A 19,685-nucleotide genomic window follows, 5' to 3' on the forward strand; every position below is an offset into this window, starting at 1 on the left:
CAAAATAATATTAGTCATTTTTATTTCCCTTTGGAAAAACTAGATGAATGTTTATGAGCATTTCTGTTTTGGGATGTAAGAATGCACACAAATAGACATATATAATAAGTATATACACAAACAGCCTTCCTTCCCCCTTCCTTTTCTCCTTCCCTTCCCTCCCATGTAAAAACAAAACAAAACAAAAAGCATATACACCAAGACATATGATTACTAATGCATTATTTTGTTTAAGTCTGAAAGAACACTTGAAGTCAACAGTAGTCACTGTGAGATAGCAAATGTTGAAAATAGAGTAACACTTTCCGCTTATATGAACTTTTGTATTATTTGATTGCTTTCAGATACGTATTATTTTATAATATAAAAGATAATAAAATAACAGGAAAACATTTAATAGATGTGGAACAAATAGTAAAAAGTTCCACAACTGCCTATCTGCCTAAATAATAAGTTCCCTTAATTTAAAAACATTAGGCCAAGGGCATGGTGGCTCACACCTGTAATCCCAGCACTTTGGGAGGCCGAGGCGGGTGGATCACCTGAGGTCTGGAGTTCAAGACCAGCCTGGCCAACATGAAGAAACCCTGTCTCTACAAAAAAAATTGGCCAGGCATGGTGATGCATGCCTGTAATCTCAGTTACTTGGGAGGCTGAGGCAGGAGAATTGGCTGAACCCAGGAAGTGGAGGTTACAGTGGGCTGAGATCGTACCACTGCACTCCAGCCTAGGTGACAGAGTGAGACTCCATCTCAATAAAATAAAATAAAATAACCACTATTTTTAAAATATGAATAGTACAAAATATCATCTTGTACATGGATTTAACATATTTTTTGGTTAAGTGTTGATTAATATAAGAGCCAGAATTGTTATATACTGTTACAGAATAAATACTAAAGTAAGCAATGCTATAAAATACCATCTTTTTATAACTTTCGTTACTTTCAGTAACTATAAATGTTTATCTTTAACTTGACAAAGTCTAAAACGAATTAATGGTATGTTTTTGCAATTTAATAATATGACAGCTTAAAAGGGTCTTTTCTTTGTTTTTTTGAGACAGAGTTTCACTCTTACTGCCCAGGCTGGAGTGCAATGGCACAATCTCAGCTCACTGCAACTTCTGCCTCCCGGGTTCAAGCGATTCTCCTGCCTCAGCCTCCCAAGTAGCTGGGATTACAGGCACCCACCACCATACCCAGCTAATTTTGTATTTTTAGTAGAGACGGGGTTTCTCCATGTTGGCCAGGTTGGTCTTGAATTCCCAGCCTCAGGTGATCCGCCCTCCTCAGCCTCCCAAAGTGCTGGGAATACAGGTGTGAGACACTACTTCCAGTGTATTTCAAAATTTTTAATGAGAATTTCAGTCTGTTCTATAAAATCATATCTAGAAGAGATCTTAAGACATAAGAAGTTAATGAATTTCAATGAAAATGGTAATAAAATTAAAGCTAGGATGCATATACTGGAAAAAGTAAAGAACAGGGCACACTGAAAGAATAAAAAGCCAGAAATTTCACTTACAGTTCATCCCATTTAATAAGATAGAAGAAATTCTTGTAAGTGCCAACCTTCTTTGACTGAATAGGTTTAAAAAGATCCTTTCCATTGTGAGACAGCGAACATATCAAGTAGTATTTTTCATAACTGAGAAAAGAAAGTTTAACTTGATTTCTATCTTGATAATACAAATTAGTTAACTAATACAAGTACACTAGCAGTTCTTTCTCCAAAGAGACTAATATCTGAAATAATCTGGTCACCTTTCATTTGAATTTTTAGAAATCCATCTGAAATTTAAACATTGCAAATTCTATGAAAATAGAAAAGAGGTTTGGCAAAGGGGATAAAAAGGGAAATGTATGTTCCTAGGTCCCAGTTTAAAGCATGGTCATAATAACACCAGCTGGATAATTTACTTCAGTTTTGTGCTCAGTTAGTTACTAGCTTCAGATTTTAGTTTAATGACACTGAATAATGTATTCGTTCATTTTTAGGTAGAAAGAGTACAAACATTACCTTCCCTTGGTGCATTTTCCTTTGCTAAACTACTGAAATAGAGTCAGCTAAGCATATTAATAATATATGTGCCTGACTCACATTGAGCTAATCTTCCTAGTCTATCAGGAGTCTTCAGTGTATGGGGACAGATGATATTGTATTCTTTCATTAGACAGCAGTGACTCAGCCACTAATTGCCAAGTACACAGCTGGTTGGATACAGACATATAATCTTGTAAAGTAGGAGTCTTAGATTCAAAAAAGTTGTATTCTACTTAATCTAACTTATCACTAGCCTTACATGTTAACCACTTTGTTCATATATACAATTTATTTATCAGCCTGAATTTATTTCAAATCAAATTTCACTGGTTCACATATTACCTAAACTGACTATTTGGTTATTTTTCTCAGCTTTATTCCATTTTCCCCTATTGAGCATTTTATTAATTTACTCTCTGTCTTTTTTCTTTTTCTTTTATTTATTTATTTTTTCTTCTGCCCCATTGTAACTGAGATATTAAGCAGCCTTTACTCTTCATCTTTATCATTGTTTTCTGTATTGTCTTCAACTGGGTAGTTGTTCACCTCATTAGTGTCCCTACATATATCTGTGTGTATCTATGTACAAATGTGTGTGTGTATGTGCCTATGGAGAATGTGGAGATTTTTATCCCTGTAATGAAATACCTTCAGATACCACCAGTAGAGTATCCATTTAAAAGCAAGTTCCAGGAGAGTACAGGTTTTTTGCTGCCTTGTACTACTGAATCCCCAGTACTAAGAACACTGCCCACGATGGTGCTCAATAAATATTAATTGAATAAATTAAAACATCACTTTCAAGTCACTAAATTATTATATTTTAATCTAAAACCCAATTTAAGCAGAGCTTATGTTTGATATTTCTTTGCTAGACTTTTAAAAATAGCATTAAGCTATTCTAAAACAATTTCACTATAATCCCAGCACTTTGTGAGGCCAAGGTGGGCAGATCACTTGATGTCAGGAGTTTGAGACCAGCTTGGCCAACAAGGTGAAATCTTGTCTCTACTAAAAATTCAAAACTTAGCAGGGCATGGTGGTGTGTGCCTGTAATCCCAGCTACTGGAGAGGGGAGCTGAGGCATGAGAATCGCTTGAACCCCGGAAGTGGAGGTTGCAGTGAGCTGAGATCGCACCACTGCACTCCATCCTGAGCAATAACGTAAGACTCTGTCTCAAAAAAAAGAATGAATGAGCAGCAGTCTTAAATTGCGTAATTTATTAACTGACATTTTCTCTGTTTTTCCGCTTTATTTTCCTGCTTTTTTTGCATGTAAGAGTGACACATTTTTTTACTGGAAGAGTTTCAAACACCACTGTAATTTTTATGACAACCACAAAGGTATTTGCTGCTTTCTTTATCAGTCATTTAAACATCAAGATAACAGTGGATGCTGACATTTTACAAGATCAGAATAGTTTCTAGGTAAAGCTGCACATATTTTCTTTTCTTTTCTTTTTTTTAAACCCAGGAAGGTCAGCAAAGGGGATGCACATATTTTCTTTTATGTTATTTTTCTTTTTTTGAGACAGGGTCTTGCTCTGTCACCCAGGCTGAAGTGCAGTGGCATGATCATAGCTCACTGCAGTCTTGATCTCCTGGCTCGAGCAATCCACCCACCTCAGCCATCTGAGTAGCTGGGACTACAGGGGCATACCACCACTGGCTAACTTTTTTTTGTTTGTTTTTTTGAGATGGAGTTTCACTCTTGTTGTCCAGTCTGAAGTGCAATGGTGCCATCTTGGCTCACAGCAACCTCCACCTCCCGGGTTCAAGCAATTCTTCTGCCTCAGCCTCCCAAGTAGCTGGAATTATAGGCAGGGGCCACCATGCCCAGATAATTTTGTATTTTTAGTAGAGATAGGGTTTCTCCATGTTGGTCAGGCTGGTCTCCAACTCCTGGGGTCGAGCAATCCTCCCACCATGGTCTCACAAAGCACTGAGAATACAGATGCAAGCCACCATGCCTGGCTGCTTAAACAGTTACTTACTTTGATACCCAATTACTTGAAATTCCATGAGCAGCAAAAATAGTAAACTGTAGCTGTTCTGTTGTAGACCATGCTTCCTTGACACTCCTGCTACTTGGAGCACAGTCTGTAGGACTCCTACCAGAATTTGCATGGAGTCTGAGAAGGTCATAAATTGCTGCAGTTAATTGGTCCATGCTTACTTGAACAGGATTTTCAGGATTCAGTGAGCCTAGATATATATATATATATTTAAAAGTTAATATATTCTCTTAAAAAGTGATTATTGCTAAAATTTAAAGACTTAAACACATACCCCTAGTTGAACTCTTGCTAGTGTCTTCTCCTTCAGACAAAGAAGTCACCTACATATGCACACAGACAATAGTCAGAAAATTGCCTATGACATAACATAAAATGTCATATACTATGTCAAAGAAACTCTTTCCAGGGGGAACCTCCCAAGTATCTACAGAATTAATAAAACAATAAATAAATAATGCAAAAAGAAAGGGTGAACCACAAACCAAGATTATTTTTAGTATTAAGATAATCAGAATAAAAATTACTGAAAAATATCACAGAAACACAATAAAATCTCCTTTGCTAATATTAATTTGAAATCTAGAAGTATGTACAGTACTTTTTTCCATTAGTTGTTCTAAAACAACATGATAAGAATATCCTTAAAGAAAAAAATCTAGAACTCTATTTATTACCATTTGGTGCCTCAAAAAAGTGCTTATAATTATCTAAACTGACTCCCCTCCCATCTACTGTCTGCTCCTTTATCCAGCATATGGGTAAAATAAATAGAAGCCTCAGACAAAATTAGGTCCATGGTAGTTGATTACCTCCAAGTAATTTCATATATATATATATATATATATATATATATATATATATATATATATTTTAGTTTCTAAAAAGAAGCACACAAGAAAGTAGAAAAAAAAGAAACCCTATCTCTATATACCATATGGATAGGATCTCTCTGAGAATGCATGTATCTTCTAGATATCGAGGGGGCACACCATCAACATAATTTTTCTATCCTTGATATTTATTGTGGCTTGTGAGAACCACCCCTTCTTTCATCCTTGCAATGAAAGACTTAAACATTCCTATAAAGCAAGTTAATTAAATCCCCTTGGAAATACCATGAGGGGCAACTTTTATTAAAAGTAACAGTATGACGTAAAAGAAAGGCCCCTAACTTGGCAGCTTCTGAGGCATTATAGCTGAAGCCCTTGATCTTTTCAATAGGGAGAGTATTATCCAAAGTAGAACTTCCCCTACTGGTAATCAGGACACTTCCACCCCAAGGGAGAAGTGATAGCTATTACCTTTCAGGTCCTCCAGGTTCAGTATCTAGCTTTAAACCCCAAACCAACTCATTAATGCCAGAGGTCTTCCTCTATACACAAAGGGTTCACAGTTTGACATCCGCCTGTTGCATATCAGCGCTCATAAAGCTCTTCCAAGGCAGCCCAACTTCTTACCAAGGAATCCCCACATAACCAAGTCAGTGATTCAACGCAAAAGTAAAAGCCAAAGTTAAAATGACAATATTTTGTCTAGCAGAAAGCAAAAATCTCTTGTTTAAGTACATATTTGCATGTAATAAAATGCTAGTTACCAAAAATACTCACATCAGTAGTTTTATTCCTGGGAAGATTAACTGCCCTCTTTAGCTTCTTAACTGATTCTGTAATGGCAAGGGTCTCAACACCATCTAAAGCACTACAGATTTTTCTTACAGCTTTAATTACTTGATCTACTGCTCGGTGCTGGTTCTTTAAAAATAAAAAATAAAATAAAAATAAGTAGTTGCAATTTTAAGGACCAATTCCAGAGACTAAGTCAGAAACTAGATATTTTAGATAGCCCTAACAGATACCCTCTACTCTTTTGTAATGAAAAAGAAAAGAAATAAGATAGCTTTTTCATTGCATAGTTTATTTTGAAGTGGGAAAGGCAAGGCCTGGTTAATTTTCACTTTGTCTGACACAATTATTCATTTGCAAATTGCCATTAATTTCATATTAGAATCAGAAGTAGAAGCATAAATTAGTAACAAATCACTAAAACTAGAGCTACTTTTTCTTATCCTCATTTGGAAATAATTTCCACATTAAAAATAACCCTTCTCTTCCTCCTGCAAAAGTTTGGTATCAAAAACCAGGTTCTTCAGAGGTTGATCACATATTAATAAAACTGAACAACATTTACCTGAGAAGTGCATAGCTCATTAAGAACATTCTTATATAATGTATGAATTCGTAAAACATTTATGCCAAACTTTTATGTCAAGTACTGTTAGAATGGGCTGAAACTCAGTACTATACCACGCCTTAAAAATTAAAATTTTTCCACCCTTAAGCCTTGGCTACTATAAACCTTCACCTTCAAACTTAAATGAAACCACCGAATTTTCTCAAATACCGAATTACCCTGCAGTCCTCGGGGCCTGTTTTCTAGCTCCCCATTTTTGCTTATTTGACTTGTATTTCCTGCTTCATTTTATTTCATCTTGATGCAAAAACCTTTCCAATTTTGAAGGTCATGCCATTCTCCTATATTACTTTGTATTACTCCTTTTTTTTCTTTTTGAGACAGAGTCTCATTCTGTTGCTCAGGCTGGAGTGCAGTGATATGATCTTGGCTCACTGCAACCTCTGCCTCCCAGGTTCAAGAAATTCTCCTGCCTCAGCCTCCTGACTAGCTGAGATTACAGGCATCTGCTACCATGCCTGGCTAATTTTGGTATTTTTTTTGTAGAGACAGAGTTTCGCCATGTTGGCTAGGCTGGTCTGGAACTCCTGAACTCAGGTGAAATGCCCACCTCAGCCTCCCAAAGTGCTGGGATGACAGGCGTGAGCCACTGTGCCTGGCCTACTTTACTCTTTAAGTGCCAGTTATCAATTTATTGTCTATCAGTTCCAAATCCACCCTTCCTCTGCTCTCCTTTCTGATACTAGAGCTAAATTCTATAAACATTTCTCTTTGCCAAGCTAGCGCATTGTTAGGTTTTGTCAACTGAACACACAGAAAGGACAATTCAAGGAAAGAGCATTAGGAAGATACCTCCCATTTGGGTTCCAGCTTTCTCATTTTTTTTTAAGTCTTAATTTTATTACTCAAAAAAAGCTTCACTTTTCATTTAGCTTTCTGACTCTGTGCTTGTGCCTTCAACATTTCCATAATGATTTTCTGCTCCTTGATAAGGAAAGCGCACTTGATCCTGTCACCAACACATTTGGCACACATGGAATCACCACAGGCCCTGCTGACATGTTTGTTTTGGACAATCTCATAAGAACTTTAGGTCTCACAGCACGAACCTCTCAAATTCTACCTGGATATATACCACATGCAGATTTTGCTGCTTTCCCAACCTTATTGGTACAAAGATACAGACAGTTTTGTTAGCGGCTATGTTGTAGGAAAGCCTATGAGGGTATGCCAAATGCCTCAGAAGAGGAAAAAGCAGCCAGCCTTCTGTTTTTGTGTTGTTTTTTTTTAATTCGGTGTGAGAGCTCAGTAGTCCTCAAAGACTACCTACCCCTAGCTGCATCCTCAGGCTATGTTCTGCCTGACAGCTCTAGCTAAAGTCCTCCAAGAGGTTTCTTTGCTACAGGCAACTATGTATTCCTGTGATAGCCATACTCTCTTCAAAAAGGCTAAATTTCAGTCTAAGGTTGGGGGATAGACCTTATCATAAGTCCTTAAAGTGGTTCACTATCCTTTCTTCCTCGGCCTAGAGGTGACACCTGCTTTTATGCACCTGCTAACTCTGGACCCTTTAGAGGAGGGCTGGCAAACTTTTCCTTTAAAAGGCCAGTTAGTAAATATTTTAGGCTTTGTGGGCCACACAGTCTCTGGCCCCAATTCAACCCTTCCATTAAAGTGTGAACACAGACACAGACAATACATAAACAAATGACCAAATGACTGTCACTATGGTCCAATGAAACTGCAAAAATAGAGAGCAGGTCAGATTTGGTGTGTGAGCCACAGTATGCCAATTCCTGCCTTAGAATCCTCTTTTATACCTTGAAACAATTAATTATCTTTTACTAATAATTATTTAAATTTTTCTTTTCTTTCCTTCTTTCTTTTTTTTTTTTTTTGAGACAGAGTTTTACTCTGTCACTCAGGCTGGAGTGCAGTGGTGCGATCTCGGCTCACTGCAACCTCCACCTCCTGGGTTCAAGTGATTCTCCTGCCTCAGTCTCCCGAGTAGCTGGGATTACAGGTATGTGCCACCATACCAGGCTAATTTTTATATTTTTATTAGAGACAAGGTTTTGCTATGTTGGGCTGGTCTCAAACCCCTGACCTCAGGTGATGTGTCTGCCTCGGCCTCCTAAAGTGCTAGGATTATAAGCATGAGCCACCAAGGCCAGTTTAAATTTCCCTTTTCAAATAACTAGTACAGTTTATGTCTCCTGACTGGCCCACATTGATACATCTCACTACTGTCATGGTCATTTCCCCCACTGTATGCCATATTTTGGCACTGGATATTCATCTAACTTTCTACCCTACATTCTGTAATAAAAGCCTCAGTTACAAAACATACATGTGGAAAATTCATAATCTATTCAACTTCCAAACTTTACCCTATTGGAACCTTAACCACAATATTATATCTGATTTCAACCCCCTTTGCTCCCAGTCCTCACACCCTCATTCCGACTAAACTCCCTTCTGTCTTCCCTGCCTCATTCCGACTAAACTCTCATCTGCTTCTTCTACCACGCAGCTGAGCACTTTCAGGAAAATCTTACAGATTCAACAGTCCTCAATTTCAGCAGGAACTTCCATGGCACCCAAAATTCCTTTAATTTGCCCTTGGTCAGCTCTCCTTCCCCTTCCCTAGAGGATATTAAACCAAACCATTATTACTTGCCTCAAAAGCCCTACTGCCATCCTAACTTCATTTTAGCAAAATGAATTAATATTTTATCTTCAGAAGACTAAAGGCTAGGAATAACCAAAAATTCTGCAACTTCCTAGCTGGGGCATAGTGGTATGTGACTGCATTCCTAGCTACTTGAGAAGCAGAGGTGGAATGATCTCTTGAGCCCAGGAGTTTGAAGCCAGCCTGGGCAAGACAGTGAGACCTCCATTTCTTTAAAAAAGATAAAATAAATAAACATTTTTTAAAAAGCTTCTGCAACTTCTTGATCGCCCCCTAAAATCCATCCAAAAGAAATTAAAACGTATATCCACAGGCTTATACATGAATTTTTATAACAGCATTATTCATGATAACCCAAAATTATAAAGTTTAAGTCCCAATGTTAATCATTTGGCAAAGAAACGAAATGTGAGGTAGCCTGGATTAGTATTCAGCAAGAAAAAAGAGAACTACAGATACCTACTACCACATGGATGAACCTCAAAAACAGTACGGTATGTTAAAGAAACCAGATGTAAAACCCTACATAGTGCATGATTCTGGACATTTCATGTCCAGAAGGCAAAGCTATAGAAATAGGAACCAGATTAGAAATTGTTTGGGGCTGGGACTGAGAGTGAGGATGGACTGCAAATCAGTGCAAGGAAACTTATTTGGGAGTGATGAGAATGTTCTAAAACTGGACTGTGGTGATAACTGTACAACTCTCTCCATTGGCTAAAAATCACTGAATTGTGTGCATATAATGGGTATATTTTATGATATATAAATTATACCTCAGTAAAGCTACAAAAATAAAGGGGGAGGGGAATAAGTATAAGAGAGTTACTTTTTTAGATAAGATGGTGAGTGAAGAACTCTCTGGTGACATTTGGGCATTGACCTTAAAAAAGTTTAAGATAAGCCATGCAAATGTCTCAGGGAAAAGCATTAGAGGGAACAACATGCATAAGGGTCCCCAGTGGGGACCATACTTGGCAGATAATCAAGCAGAAAAAAAAGAAAGGAAAGTTATAAGAAGCCAGATCAGAGAGATAGTGAGTCATACTGTGCAAAACCTTGAAGCTACAATGAGAGCTTTGAATTTTACTAAGTAAGACAGTACACAGAATTCTCAGTGAAGGACTGACATGATCTAACACTTTTTAAAGGATTTATAAACTTTATCTTTTCAAAGCCCTACCTTCTGGATTTGATTTTCTCTTTGTTTGCGTTCTGCTCTTTTCTTTCTTCTTCTTTTTTAAGACAGGTCTCAATCACCCAGACTGGACTGTAGTGACACAGTCTCGGCTCACTGCAACCTCTGCCTCCCAGTTTCAAGCAATTCTCCTACCTCGGCCTCCAAAGTAGCTGGGATTACAGGTACACACCACCACACCCATCTAGTTTCTTATTTTCTTTTTTTAATTTTATTGGCCAACTCACTGAGCATAGTTTTCTTATTTTCATTTTAAAAATAAAGTTTTTTACTTTTTAATAATTTTAAATTTATAGAAAGTTATAAAAATAATACAAAGTTCCCACACAATGTTGGAAAACTAGGCTAAGTAAATCTTATATAAACCACGTTACATTTGTCAAAGCTAAGACATTAACCTGGTATATTACTATTAAATTAATTTCAAACTTTATTCATATTTCACCAGTTTTTTCACTAATGAGGTTTTTATCTTCCAGAATATAATTCAGGATGTCATACTGCATCTAGTGACCTATTGTCAAAAGATCGGTTTGGTTGCCTGTGGAAGATATACTGTAGAAGGCAGGGGTAGTCAGACACGGTGGCTCATGCCTGTAATCCCAGCACTTTGGGAGGCTTAGGCAGATGGATCACGAGGTCGGGAGTTCAAGACCAGCCTGGTCAAGATGGTGAAACGCCATCTCTGCTAAAACTACAAAAATTAGCCAGGCATGGTGGTGGGCACCTGTAATCCCAGCTACTCGGGAAGCTGAGGCAGAGAATTACTTGAACTCAGGAGGTGGAGGGTGCAGTGAGCTGAGATTGCACCACTGCCCTCCAGCCTGGGTGACAGAGAGAGATTCTGCCTCAAAAAAAAAAAAAGAAAGCAGGGGTAGACACTGGGAGATTAGTAAGAAACTACTGCAAGTGATTAAAGTGCTCACATTCTAAATGTATTTTCAAGGTAGAGCTGACTGGAATTAGACTGAATGTGGAATGTATAAGACCTTTTACTTGAGACATCAAGGATGACTTCAGGGGTTTAGCCTGAGCAAATGGAGGACAAAGCCACCATTTATTAAAAAGGGAAGTACTGAGGTCAGGCTATTCATGTGTAAGAAAAGGAGTATATGAGATAATCTCTGCACCTTCCTCTCAGTTTGCTCTGAACCTAATCTTGCTCTTAAGAAATAAATTCTTAGGCCAGGCACGGTGGCTCACACCTGTAATCCCAGCACTTCGGGAGGCTGAGACGGGCAGATCACCTGAGGTGAAGCGTTCGAGACCAGCCTGACCAACATGGTGAAACCCCATTTCTACTAAAAATACAAAAATTAGCTGGGTGTGGTGGTAAGCACCTGTAATCCAAGCTACTTGTGACGCTGAGGCAGGAGAATCGCTTGAACCTAGGAGGCGGAGGCTGCAATGAGCCAAGATTGCACCACTGCATTCTAGCCTGGGCAACAGAGCAAGATTCCATCTCAAAATAAATAAATAAATAAATTCTTATAAAGAGAAAGGGAAGACGAATGGATGAATAGATATGAAGGATAATATTAAAACTTCAGTTTTGTACATCTTAAATTTGAGATATTTATTAATTAGACATTCACATAAAGATGTCAAGTAATAGATATTTGAGTCTGGAGTTACGGAAAAGGTTAAGGTTAGACATATAAATTTCAGAGTCAATCAGTATAAGGATATACTAAGATCAGCTAGGATGTGAATAGAGAGAGAAAAGGTCCTAGAACTGAGCCCTGGAGATATTCTATCGTTTAGCAGTCAGGAAGATAAGGAAGAAGCCACAAGTAAGAGCGAGATAGAGCAGCTAATAGAAATAAGGAAAGCAAGAAAGTGGTATCCCAGAGGCCAACTAAATATTTCAAAAAGAAAGACATGATCAACTATATAAAAAAATACAGACAAGGTTGAGAAGAATAAAGATGTGGTGGGTGCAGTAGGTCACATCTGTAATCCTAATACTTTGGGAGACCGAAGCAAGACCGTTTGAGCCGAGGAGTTCAAGACCAGTCCAGGCAACATAGGGAAACTGTGTCTCTACAAAAAATATAAAAATTAGCTAGGCATGGTGGCATGTACCTGCAGTCTCAGCTGCCCAGGAGGCTGAAGTGGGAGGATTCCCTGAGCCCAGGAGATTGAGACTGCAGTGATCTGTGATCATACCACTGCACTCCAGCCTGAGCGACAGAGTGACACCCTGTCATCCAACCATCCAACCACCCAACCATCTATCCATCCATCCATCAATTAGGAACTAACTACCGAATTCAGGATCATGGAAGTCCAACTGATTGAAGTGGGTATATAAGAGAATGGGAAGAGAGAAAATTGAAGCAGCAAAACCACTCAACTTTCATAAGTTTTGCTGCAAGGAGAATAGAGAAACGGTGTGGTTCCTGCAGGGCGGCAGGGCATTAATTTTTTTTTAAGATGGGTAACTCTGTTCTTCTTCATCTACAATGATTTTCCTGTTGACCTCACCCTGTCTTATGGCTGCAAAATACCATTTATATTCTGATGACTCCCAAGTTTATTATCTCTAGCCTGAATACTCCATACAAAACTCCAGATTCTAGTAAACTCCAGTTTACTAAAGATATTCAATAAATATATTTGAATAAATGCATTTATATGCTGGTAAGAATGTACTAGTAGATAAAAACATGGAAGCCATCCTATACTCACACTCTTTCCTCTTCTCTCACATCTCATCACCTATCAAAATCTTTTCAATTTTATTTCCTAAATATTGTTAATCAGTTCTCTCCTTTTTAACTTCTCCATGTTCTTTATCTTTCACTTGGACTACTATAAGAACCTTTTTAAATAGTCTCTCTGAAACCAATCCCAACCTGAAATCTAACTTCCACAATACAGCCAGAGTGATTTCAGAGCACAGGACTCAACAATTCACCCAACCCACCCTAGGCTAAAAACAACTTAAGTGGCTAAAGCAGGAGTCAGCCAACTTTTTCTGTACAGGGCCAAACAGTAACAGCTTATGTTTTGCAGAATATATGATCTCTGTTCCAACTACTCAACTCTAGTGTTGGAGCACAAATGTAAATGACAAGAGACAATACGTAAAAATAAAACGGGATGGGGCCAGGTGCAGTGGCTTGCCTCTGTAATTCCAGCACTTTGGGAGGCCAAGGTGAGTGAATCACTTGAGTTCAGTTCAAAACCACCTTGTCCAACATGGTGAAACCCTGTCTCTACCAAAAACAGAAAAATTAGTCAGTCATGGTGGCACACATCTGTAATCTCAGCTACTTGGGAGGCTGATGCCGGAGAATCATTTGAACCCAGGAGGCAGAGATTACAGTGAGTCAAGATCAGATCACTGAACTCCAGCCTGGGTGACAGGATGAGAATCTGTCTCAAAAAAACAGGGGTGTGGTTTCGTTAATTTTCTTTTATTTACAAATTAGAAAGTAGAATGGATATGGTCTCCTGACCTATCGGATAAAGCAAAATTCCTTAATATGGATGATAAGGATAATAATCACATAGCTATCTCCAATGTCATCTGCCAATCTACATTTCATACTTTGTACTCTATCACAGAATTGCTTATACTTCCATGTAACTATTACAGCGATCTGCTTTTGTTTATATACCCTTCCAAATTTTCTTCTGTCTAACTCATACTGTATAAGAGGGTTGGCTCAGGCAACACCCCTTCTAAGAGGCCTTCCTTGAACCCTTAACTTAGGTAAGGTGCCCTTCCTTGATCCCCCAAAGAACTCCAAGGCATACCTCTATAATACATTTTGCTATACTATATTGAAGTTTTATTTAAATCCCTCACCACTAATTTTTAAGTTCCTGATAGGTGGGGACTAGCTCATTCATTTTCATAACTCTAGTATTCAGCATATAGTAAGCATCCAATAAATGCTTTTAGAATTGAACTGAAAGTTCTTCTTAATAACAGAGCTGAAGTGACAATAAACATGTTAACTTCAGTATTACAGAAAATTTGAGATCAGTTAGGTCCAAAAACAAAACACGAAACATCAGTGTCAAGAATGTTTGACAATGAACATCAATGTCGAGAATATTTTGGCTGGGCACAGTGGCTCATGCCTGTAATCCCAGTACTTTGGATGGTCAAAGCAGGCGGATCACTTGAGGTCAGGAGTTTGAGAACAGCCTGGCCAACACAGTGAAACCCCATCTCTACTAAAAATGCAGCCTGGCCAACATGGTGAAACCTATCTCTACTAAAAATACAAAAATTAGCCATGTGGTGGCACATACCTGTAATCCCAGCTATTTAGGAGGCTGAGGCAGGAGAATTATTTGAACCTAGGATGCAGAGGTTGCAGCGTGCCACTGTGCTCCAGCCTGAGCAACACAGGGAGACTCAGTCTCAAAAAAAAAAAAGTCTTTAAGCTTTAAAGACTGCCCTGTTGGATTTCGGACTCACACGGGGCCTATAGCCCGTTGGTTCTGGCCAATCTCTCCCCTTTGGAATGGCTGTATTTACCCCATGCCTGTACCGCTCTTGTATACAGGAAGTAACTAACTTGCTTTTGATTTTATAGGCTTAATAGGTGGAAGGAATTTGCCTTGTCTCAGATGAGACTCTGGACTTGAACTTTTGGGTTAATGCTGGAATGAAGTAAGCGCTTAGGAGACTACTGGAAGGACATAATTGTGTTTTGAAATGTTAGGACATGAGATTTGGGAGGGGTCAGGGGCAAAATGATATGGTTTGGCTCTGTGTCCCCCCACCCCCCAACAAATCTCACCTTGAATTGTAATCCCCACATGTCAATGGCAGGACCAGGTGGAGATAACTGAATCATGGGGGTGGTTTCCCCAGTGTTGTTATCATGATAGTGAGTGAGTTTTCATGAGATCTGATGGTTTTATATGGGGTCTTGTTTGCTCAGCACTCATTCTCTCTCACTGCCCTATGAAGAGGTGCCTTCCTCCATGATTGTAAGTTTCCTGAGGCCCTCCAGTCATGCTGAACTGTAAGTCAGTTAAACCCATTTTCTTTATAAATTAAAAATATATATAGTCTTAAAAGTTCTAAAATATTTAATTCAATGCCAACACTAGCGTTTAAGAGAAAGAAGAAACAAAAATCTTTAAGTCATTATGCCAAAATGTGAATTAAAACTTACTTCAATTTGAAGAGCTAGTTCCACTTGGTTGTGATAAGAATCTAAGAGTTCTTCAACAGGGTGTCTGAAAGAAACAAGTTATTGTGGCTGAAGGATGCTACATGCAAAATTATTGTTTTAATCACCAAAATAGTATTTGTATCCAAAAACAAAGTCTGAAAACCTGCAATTAATAATTTAGATTACATACCTTGTCATGACTTCTCTGTAAGGTTTTTCTATTTGATACAGGTGCTTGTTTAAATCCACAGGTGTTTCATCATCTTCTGTCTAAACAAACACATATACACAAAAAAATCAAATCCACTCTTTGGTCTTTCTATTGTCTAAATATAGTTAAGTATATGATAAAATCTCAAAACTACAGTGTTTTTCTGAGAACTGAAGATAAAATTCTATCAGAATTAAATATTATTTCTGATTCAGAAATAAGTCAACATCCTGAAAAAAATATGCTAAATGGAAAACATAAATGCTTTCAAGTCTAGTTTCAGATATATAAATAGCTTTTAGAGAAAAAACTACTTCTGTTCTATATATATAGAGCGCTAAAAACACTTTTATGGCTGATAGCCAACTGAATATGGGGTAGAAAACAAATGGGGTAGAGGACATTTAATATTCTACATTATTTTTTCTAATGATAATTTTCCCCCCACTACTCGTCATGAACAAGGTACTCGTCTCTTCTACTATAATTCTACATTATGCGAGTGTAGTCAGTAACACATCATTCCTGGTCGGGTGCAGTGACTCATGCCTATAATCCTAGCACTTTGGGAGGCCCAGAAGGCCGAATCATTTGAGGCCAAGAGTTTGAGACCAGCCCGGCCAACACACTGAAAACCAGTCTTTACTAAAAATACAAAAATAAAAAAAATTAGCTGGTGGATTGGTGCATGCCTCTAGTTCCAGCTACTCCAGAGGCTGAGGCATGAGAATTGCTTGAGCCTGGGTGGCAGAGGTTGCAGTGAGCCAAGATCACACCATTGCACTTCAGCCTGGGCAACATAGGAAAACTCTAACTCCAAAAAAAGAAAAAAAAAATCATTCCTTAAGAAACTGAAAAGAAATGTTACCAATGACTGCCAAAATGTACTAAATTTTGTGAAATAGTCTTTACCCAATTGAAAGAAATTCTGCCTAATATAAAAGCAAAACTCAAGAAAAAAAGAAAGTAGACATCACTGATATTTCTCCATCAAAAATTCTACCAAATGAAGAATAACTTTCTTTAGAGATTAAAAATTAAATTATAAGTTCATCAAGTGTTCAAAGAGTAAAACAAAATGGCTAAATTTCCTGCATTCTATTTTGCTTTAACCTCAAAAAAAAAAAAAAAAAAAAAGCACTGAAAGCATTGTTGTTTTTTTTTAAAAGAGCATCCACCTACTGAAGTACTGAACTTCTAAAACAGAGAATTAGTTTTCATTTTGTGATGAATAATTTATTTTCCTCAGTTTGGTACAAAGGTCAATGTGGATTTTCTTTTCAACCCCGACCCATATTTAGTATTCAAAATTTTTCCTTCTTCCTCATTTTTCCTTAACTCACCCTCATGTTTTCATTCTTGTATAGCTATTACAAACCAAACTTTTAATTTCTCCACTTTGATTTTCAAATATGCCTCTACCTCTGAGGAATATGTTACCTAAACCTCCGTGATTGAAAATCTCTCCTCATTTGCTAGCAGGTTCCTGTTCATCATCCCATTCCAACCATGAAATCATGAAATATGTACAAGTTGAAAATTGGCTAATTACCAGAATTATTCAGATTCAAACAAATGCAATTCGTTTATAAGTTACACACTTACTGTTCGGGCCAGATTTTGACACATTGCATTGTAGGTCAAGAGTTGTAGTCTAATTTCTGTGTCCCATTTTCGACAGTTTTGAATATGCTCATGACTTCCAAGGCAATGATTACTGTTAAAATATATTAATTATTCACTATTATTTTATTCAAATTAGAAATTATAAAGGTGAGGGTAAAATCGAAATTGCACCTGCATCAGAAATTAAAGAGAATGGTAAAATATAGAGACAGTCTTAAAATCAAGTGTGAGCATTTAAACAGAGAAATTATTCTGTACAAGAAGAATCAATGTAAAAAAGAAAGAAGATGAAGACAAAGATGAAGAAGGAAGTAAGAAAAATAGGGACAGGGTATTTCTAGAAGCCTAGGAGAATAAAATCTGTAAAACAACTAGACTAAATGCTAGCTATAATAAATTACCTGGATAAGAAAAAGGTTCATACAATGATTATTTCAGGCAACTAAAAGGAAATCACAGCTGACTACTGTGCATAAAGTAACAGTGCATGCTGCAAAAGGAAAATAGAGTCTATAATGATGTGACTATTGACTCTTTATGGAAAGAACAACCCATTACATCGCTTATTAACCAACTGCCTGCAATTCCTCCTGTAAAAACTACAAGCTCCTTAAGGGAATACAATGTCTCACTTATCTCTGAAGCCCCACCACTGTCCTAGACATGATATCTTAGACATCGTATATTTCAATACAAGTTTACTGATTCAATAAATCAATTCAATAGTACCAAATGTATTTCTGCATTATAAATTTAAGTTGAAATTTTTCTAGATTAAACCATTAAAAATGAAATTTCCAAAGATGTTGCTCAGTAGTTAAATAAACTTACTTCTGCAGCACTTCCTCTTGACCGCAAACTTTCAGAACATAGCTGCCAACATCTACTTGATTCAAGTCATCATGTACCCAGCAAAGCGCTTGCATTATAATAATTTCTACAGTAGAACTCACTGTAAAAGAGTTAGTCATCATTCTCACTTGCTCATATGTACTTATTCAAGACTGTATTACTTATAATTTAAGACAGCACTATTCAATAGAAATATAATACAATCCACAAATGTAGGCCACATTTATAATTTCAAATTTTCTTTTTTTTTTTTTTTTTTAATCCTGCCTCAGGTTTATTTGTACAAATAGCACAGGAGGACCCCAGCCCCATGCAGATGGCAGCCCCAGGGGAGTTACACCAGTCCTTCTGTCCTCGCATTGGCAGACAAAGATATCTATTCTGAAGCCTTTGTAGGGGCCTGGGCACCTTTGAGAGCCTGAGCTGGAACTGAAACTGGAGCTGAAGCCTGGGCCTTGGTTTGATCCTTGGCCTTGGCCTTGACCTTGACCTTTGGCCGGCAGAGCCTGAGCCCCTTGGCAATGCGTGCCCGAGCACGCTTCCCAAGCTTGGGGTGGGCAATGTAGGCAAGTCGATCGAGCTTGCGGCTGACACCCTTTGGGATCTTGGGCTTAACCTCCTTGGGCTTTACGAGGGCCTTGATGGCCTCAGCTCGTGCACTCATGGCCTTGGCATTGTTGGCCTGCATCTTCTTTAGGCCCTTCTTGTTGTGCTTCTTGGCAAAGCGCATGTTCCTCAGGAACTTGGGGTCCACCCCCTTAAGAGACTCGTATCTTTGTGATCGGGGTTTCTTGATACCATTTCTGTGCCATTTTCGGGACTGGTTGTGTGTGGTGTGGTTCTTGGACTTGGCCATGTCTGCACCCAAGCCGCGGTTCCCGAAGCTCCTAGGACCGGAACTATAATTTCAAATTTTCTAATAGCCACATTGAAAAAAGTAAATGGAAAAAGGTAAAACTAATTTTAATATGTTTTATTTAACCTAATACAGTTGGCCCTCTATATATGTGGGTTCTGCACCTGTGGATTCAACAACCATGGAAAACACATTTGAAAAGAAAATAAGTGCACCTGTACCAAACACGTACACACTTTTTTCCTTGTCATTATTCATTAAACAATAAAGTACAGCAAATATTTACATTGCACTAGGTATTATAACTAGAGATGATTTAAAGTATATGGGAGTATTAATATTGTATTCCTGTATCAAAACATCAAGTTAACCCTTCTTTGATGCTTTAAAAAAAGATCACATGTACTCCATTAATATATATGTGTGTGTGTGTATGTACACCTACCATGTACCCATACAAGTGAAAATTTAAAAAATTAAACCAAAAATAAATAAGGTATACAGGAGGATTTGCATCGATTATATGATAATACTATGCCTTTTATATCAGGGATTTGAGCATCTTGGCATTTTGGTATCTGAAGGAGGTCCTGGAACCAATCCCCCACAGATGATATTTAGCAGTATCCAGCACACAGTGATTTAAAATAAATTATAAGAAAAAGATTCACCATTTTAAATGTTTGACATTTGCCTGGCAAATTTTCCAAAGAAAAATAAAAATACAGCAGGTAGGCTATATTTTTGAGATGGGGTCTAACTGTCACCTTCACTGCAGTGAGCAAAGATCAAGCCACTGCACTCTAGCCTGGATGGCAGAGTGAGAAGAGTAAGACTCTCTCAAAAAACAAC

The 19,685-nt window shown here is 37.8% G+C and overlaps 1 protein-coding gene and 1 pseudogene across 3 annotated transcripts in view; both read right to left on the minus strand.

The window, feature by feature from the left end:
* Positions 1-19,685, minus strand: part of PIK3C2A (phosphatidylinositol-4-phosphate 3-kinase catalytic subunit type 2 alpha) — a 121,686-nt gene that overhangs the window by 43,942 nt on the left and 58,059 nt on the right. For all 3 annotated transcript variants that reach the window (XM_054241453.2, XM_002807318.6, XM_054241452.2), the window contains 8 exons: positions 17,957-18,077; positions 17,105-17,216; positions 15,479-15,558; positions 15,289-15,352; positions 5,672-5,815; positions 4,336-4,384; positions 4,041-4,251; positions 1,528-1,650 (listed from right to left, as the gene is read on the minus strand). In XM_054241453.2, the coding sequence (XP_054097428.1) occupies positions 1,528-1,650; positions 4,041-4,251; positions 4,336-4,384; positions 5,672-5,815; positions 15,289-15,352; positions 15,479-15,558; positions 17,105-17,216; positions 17,957-18,077 (904 nt within the window). The remainder of the gene's footprint in view (positions 1-1,527; positions 1,651-4,040; positions 4,252-4,335; positions 4,385-5,671; positions 5,816-15,288; positions 15,353-15,478; positions 15,559-17,104; positions 17,217-17,956; positions 18,078-19,685) is intronic.
* On the minus strand, positions 18,189-18,866 carry LOC100399953 (ribosomal protein L29 pseudogene; annotated as a pseudogene).

The sequence above is a fragment of the Callithrix jacchus genome, chromosome 10 (genome assembly GCF_049354715.1).
Source record: "Callithrix jacchus isolate 240 chromosome 10, calJac240_pri, whole genome shotgun sequence".
Lineage (NCBI taxonomy): Eukaryota > Metazoa > Chordata > Mammalia > Primates > Cebidae > Callithrix > Callithrix jacchus.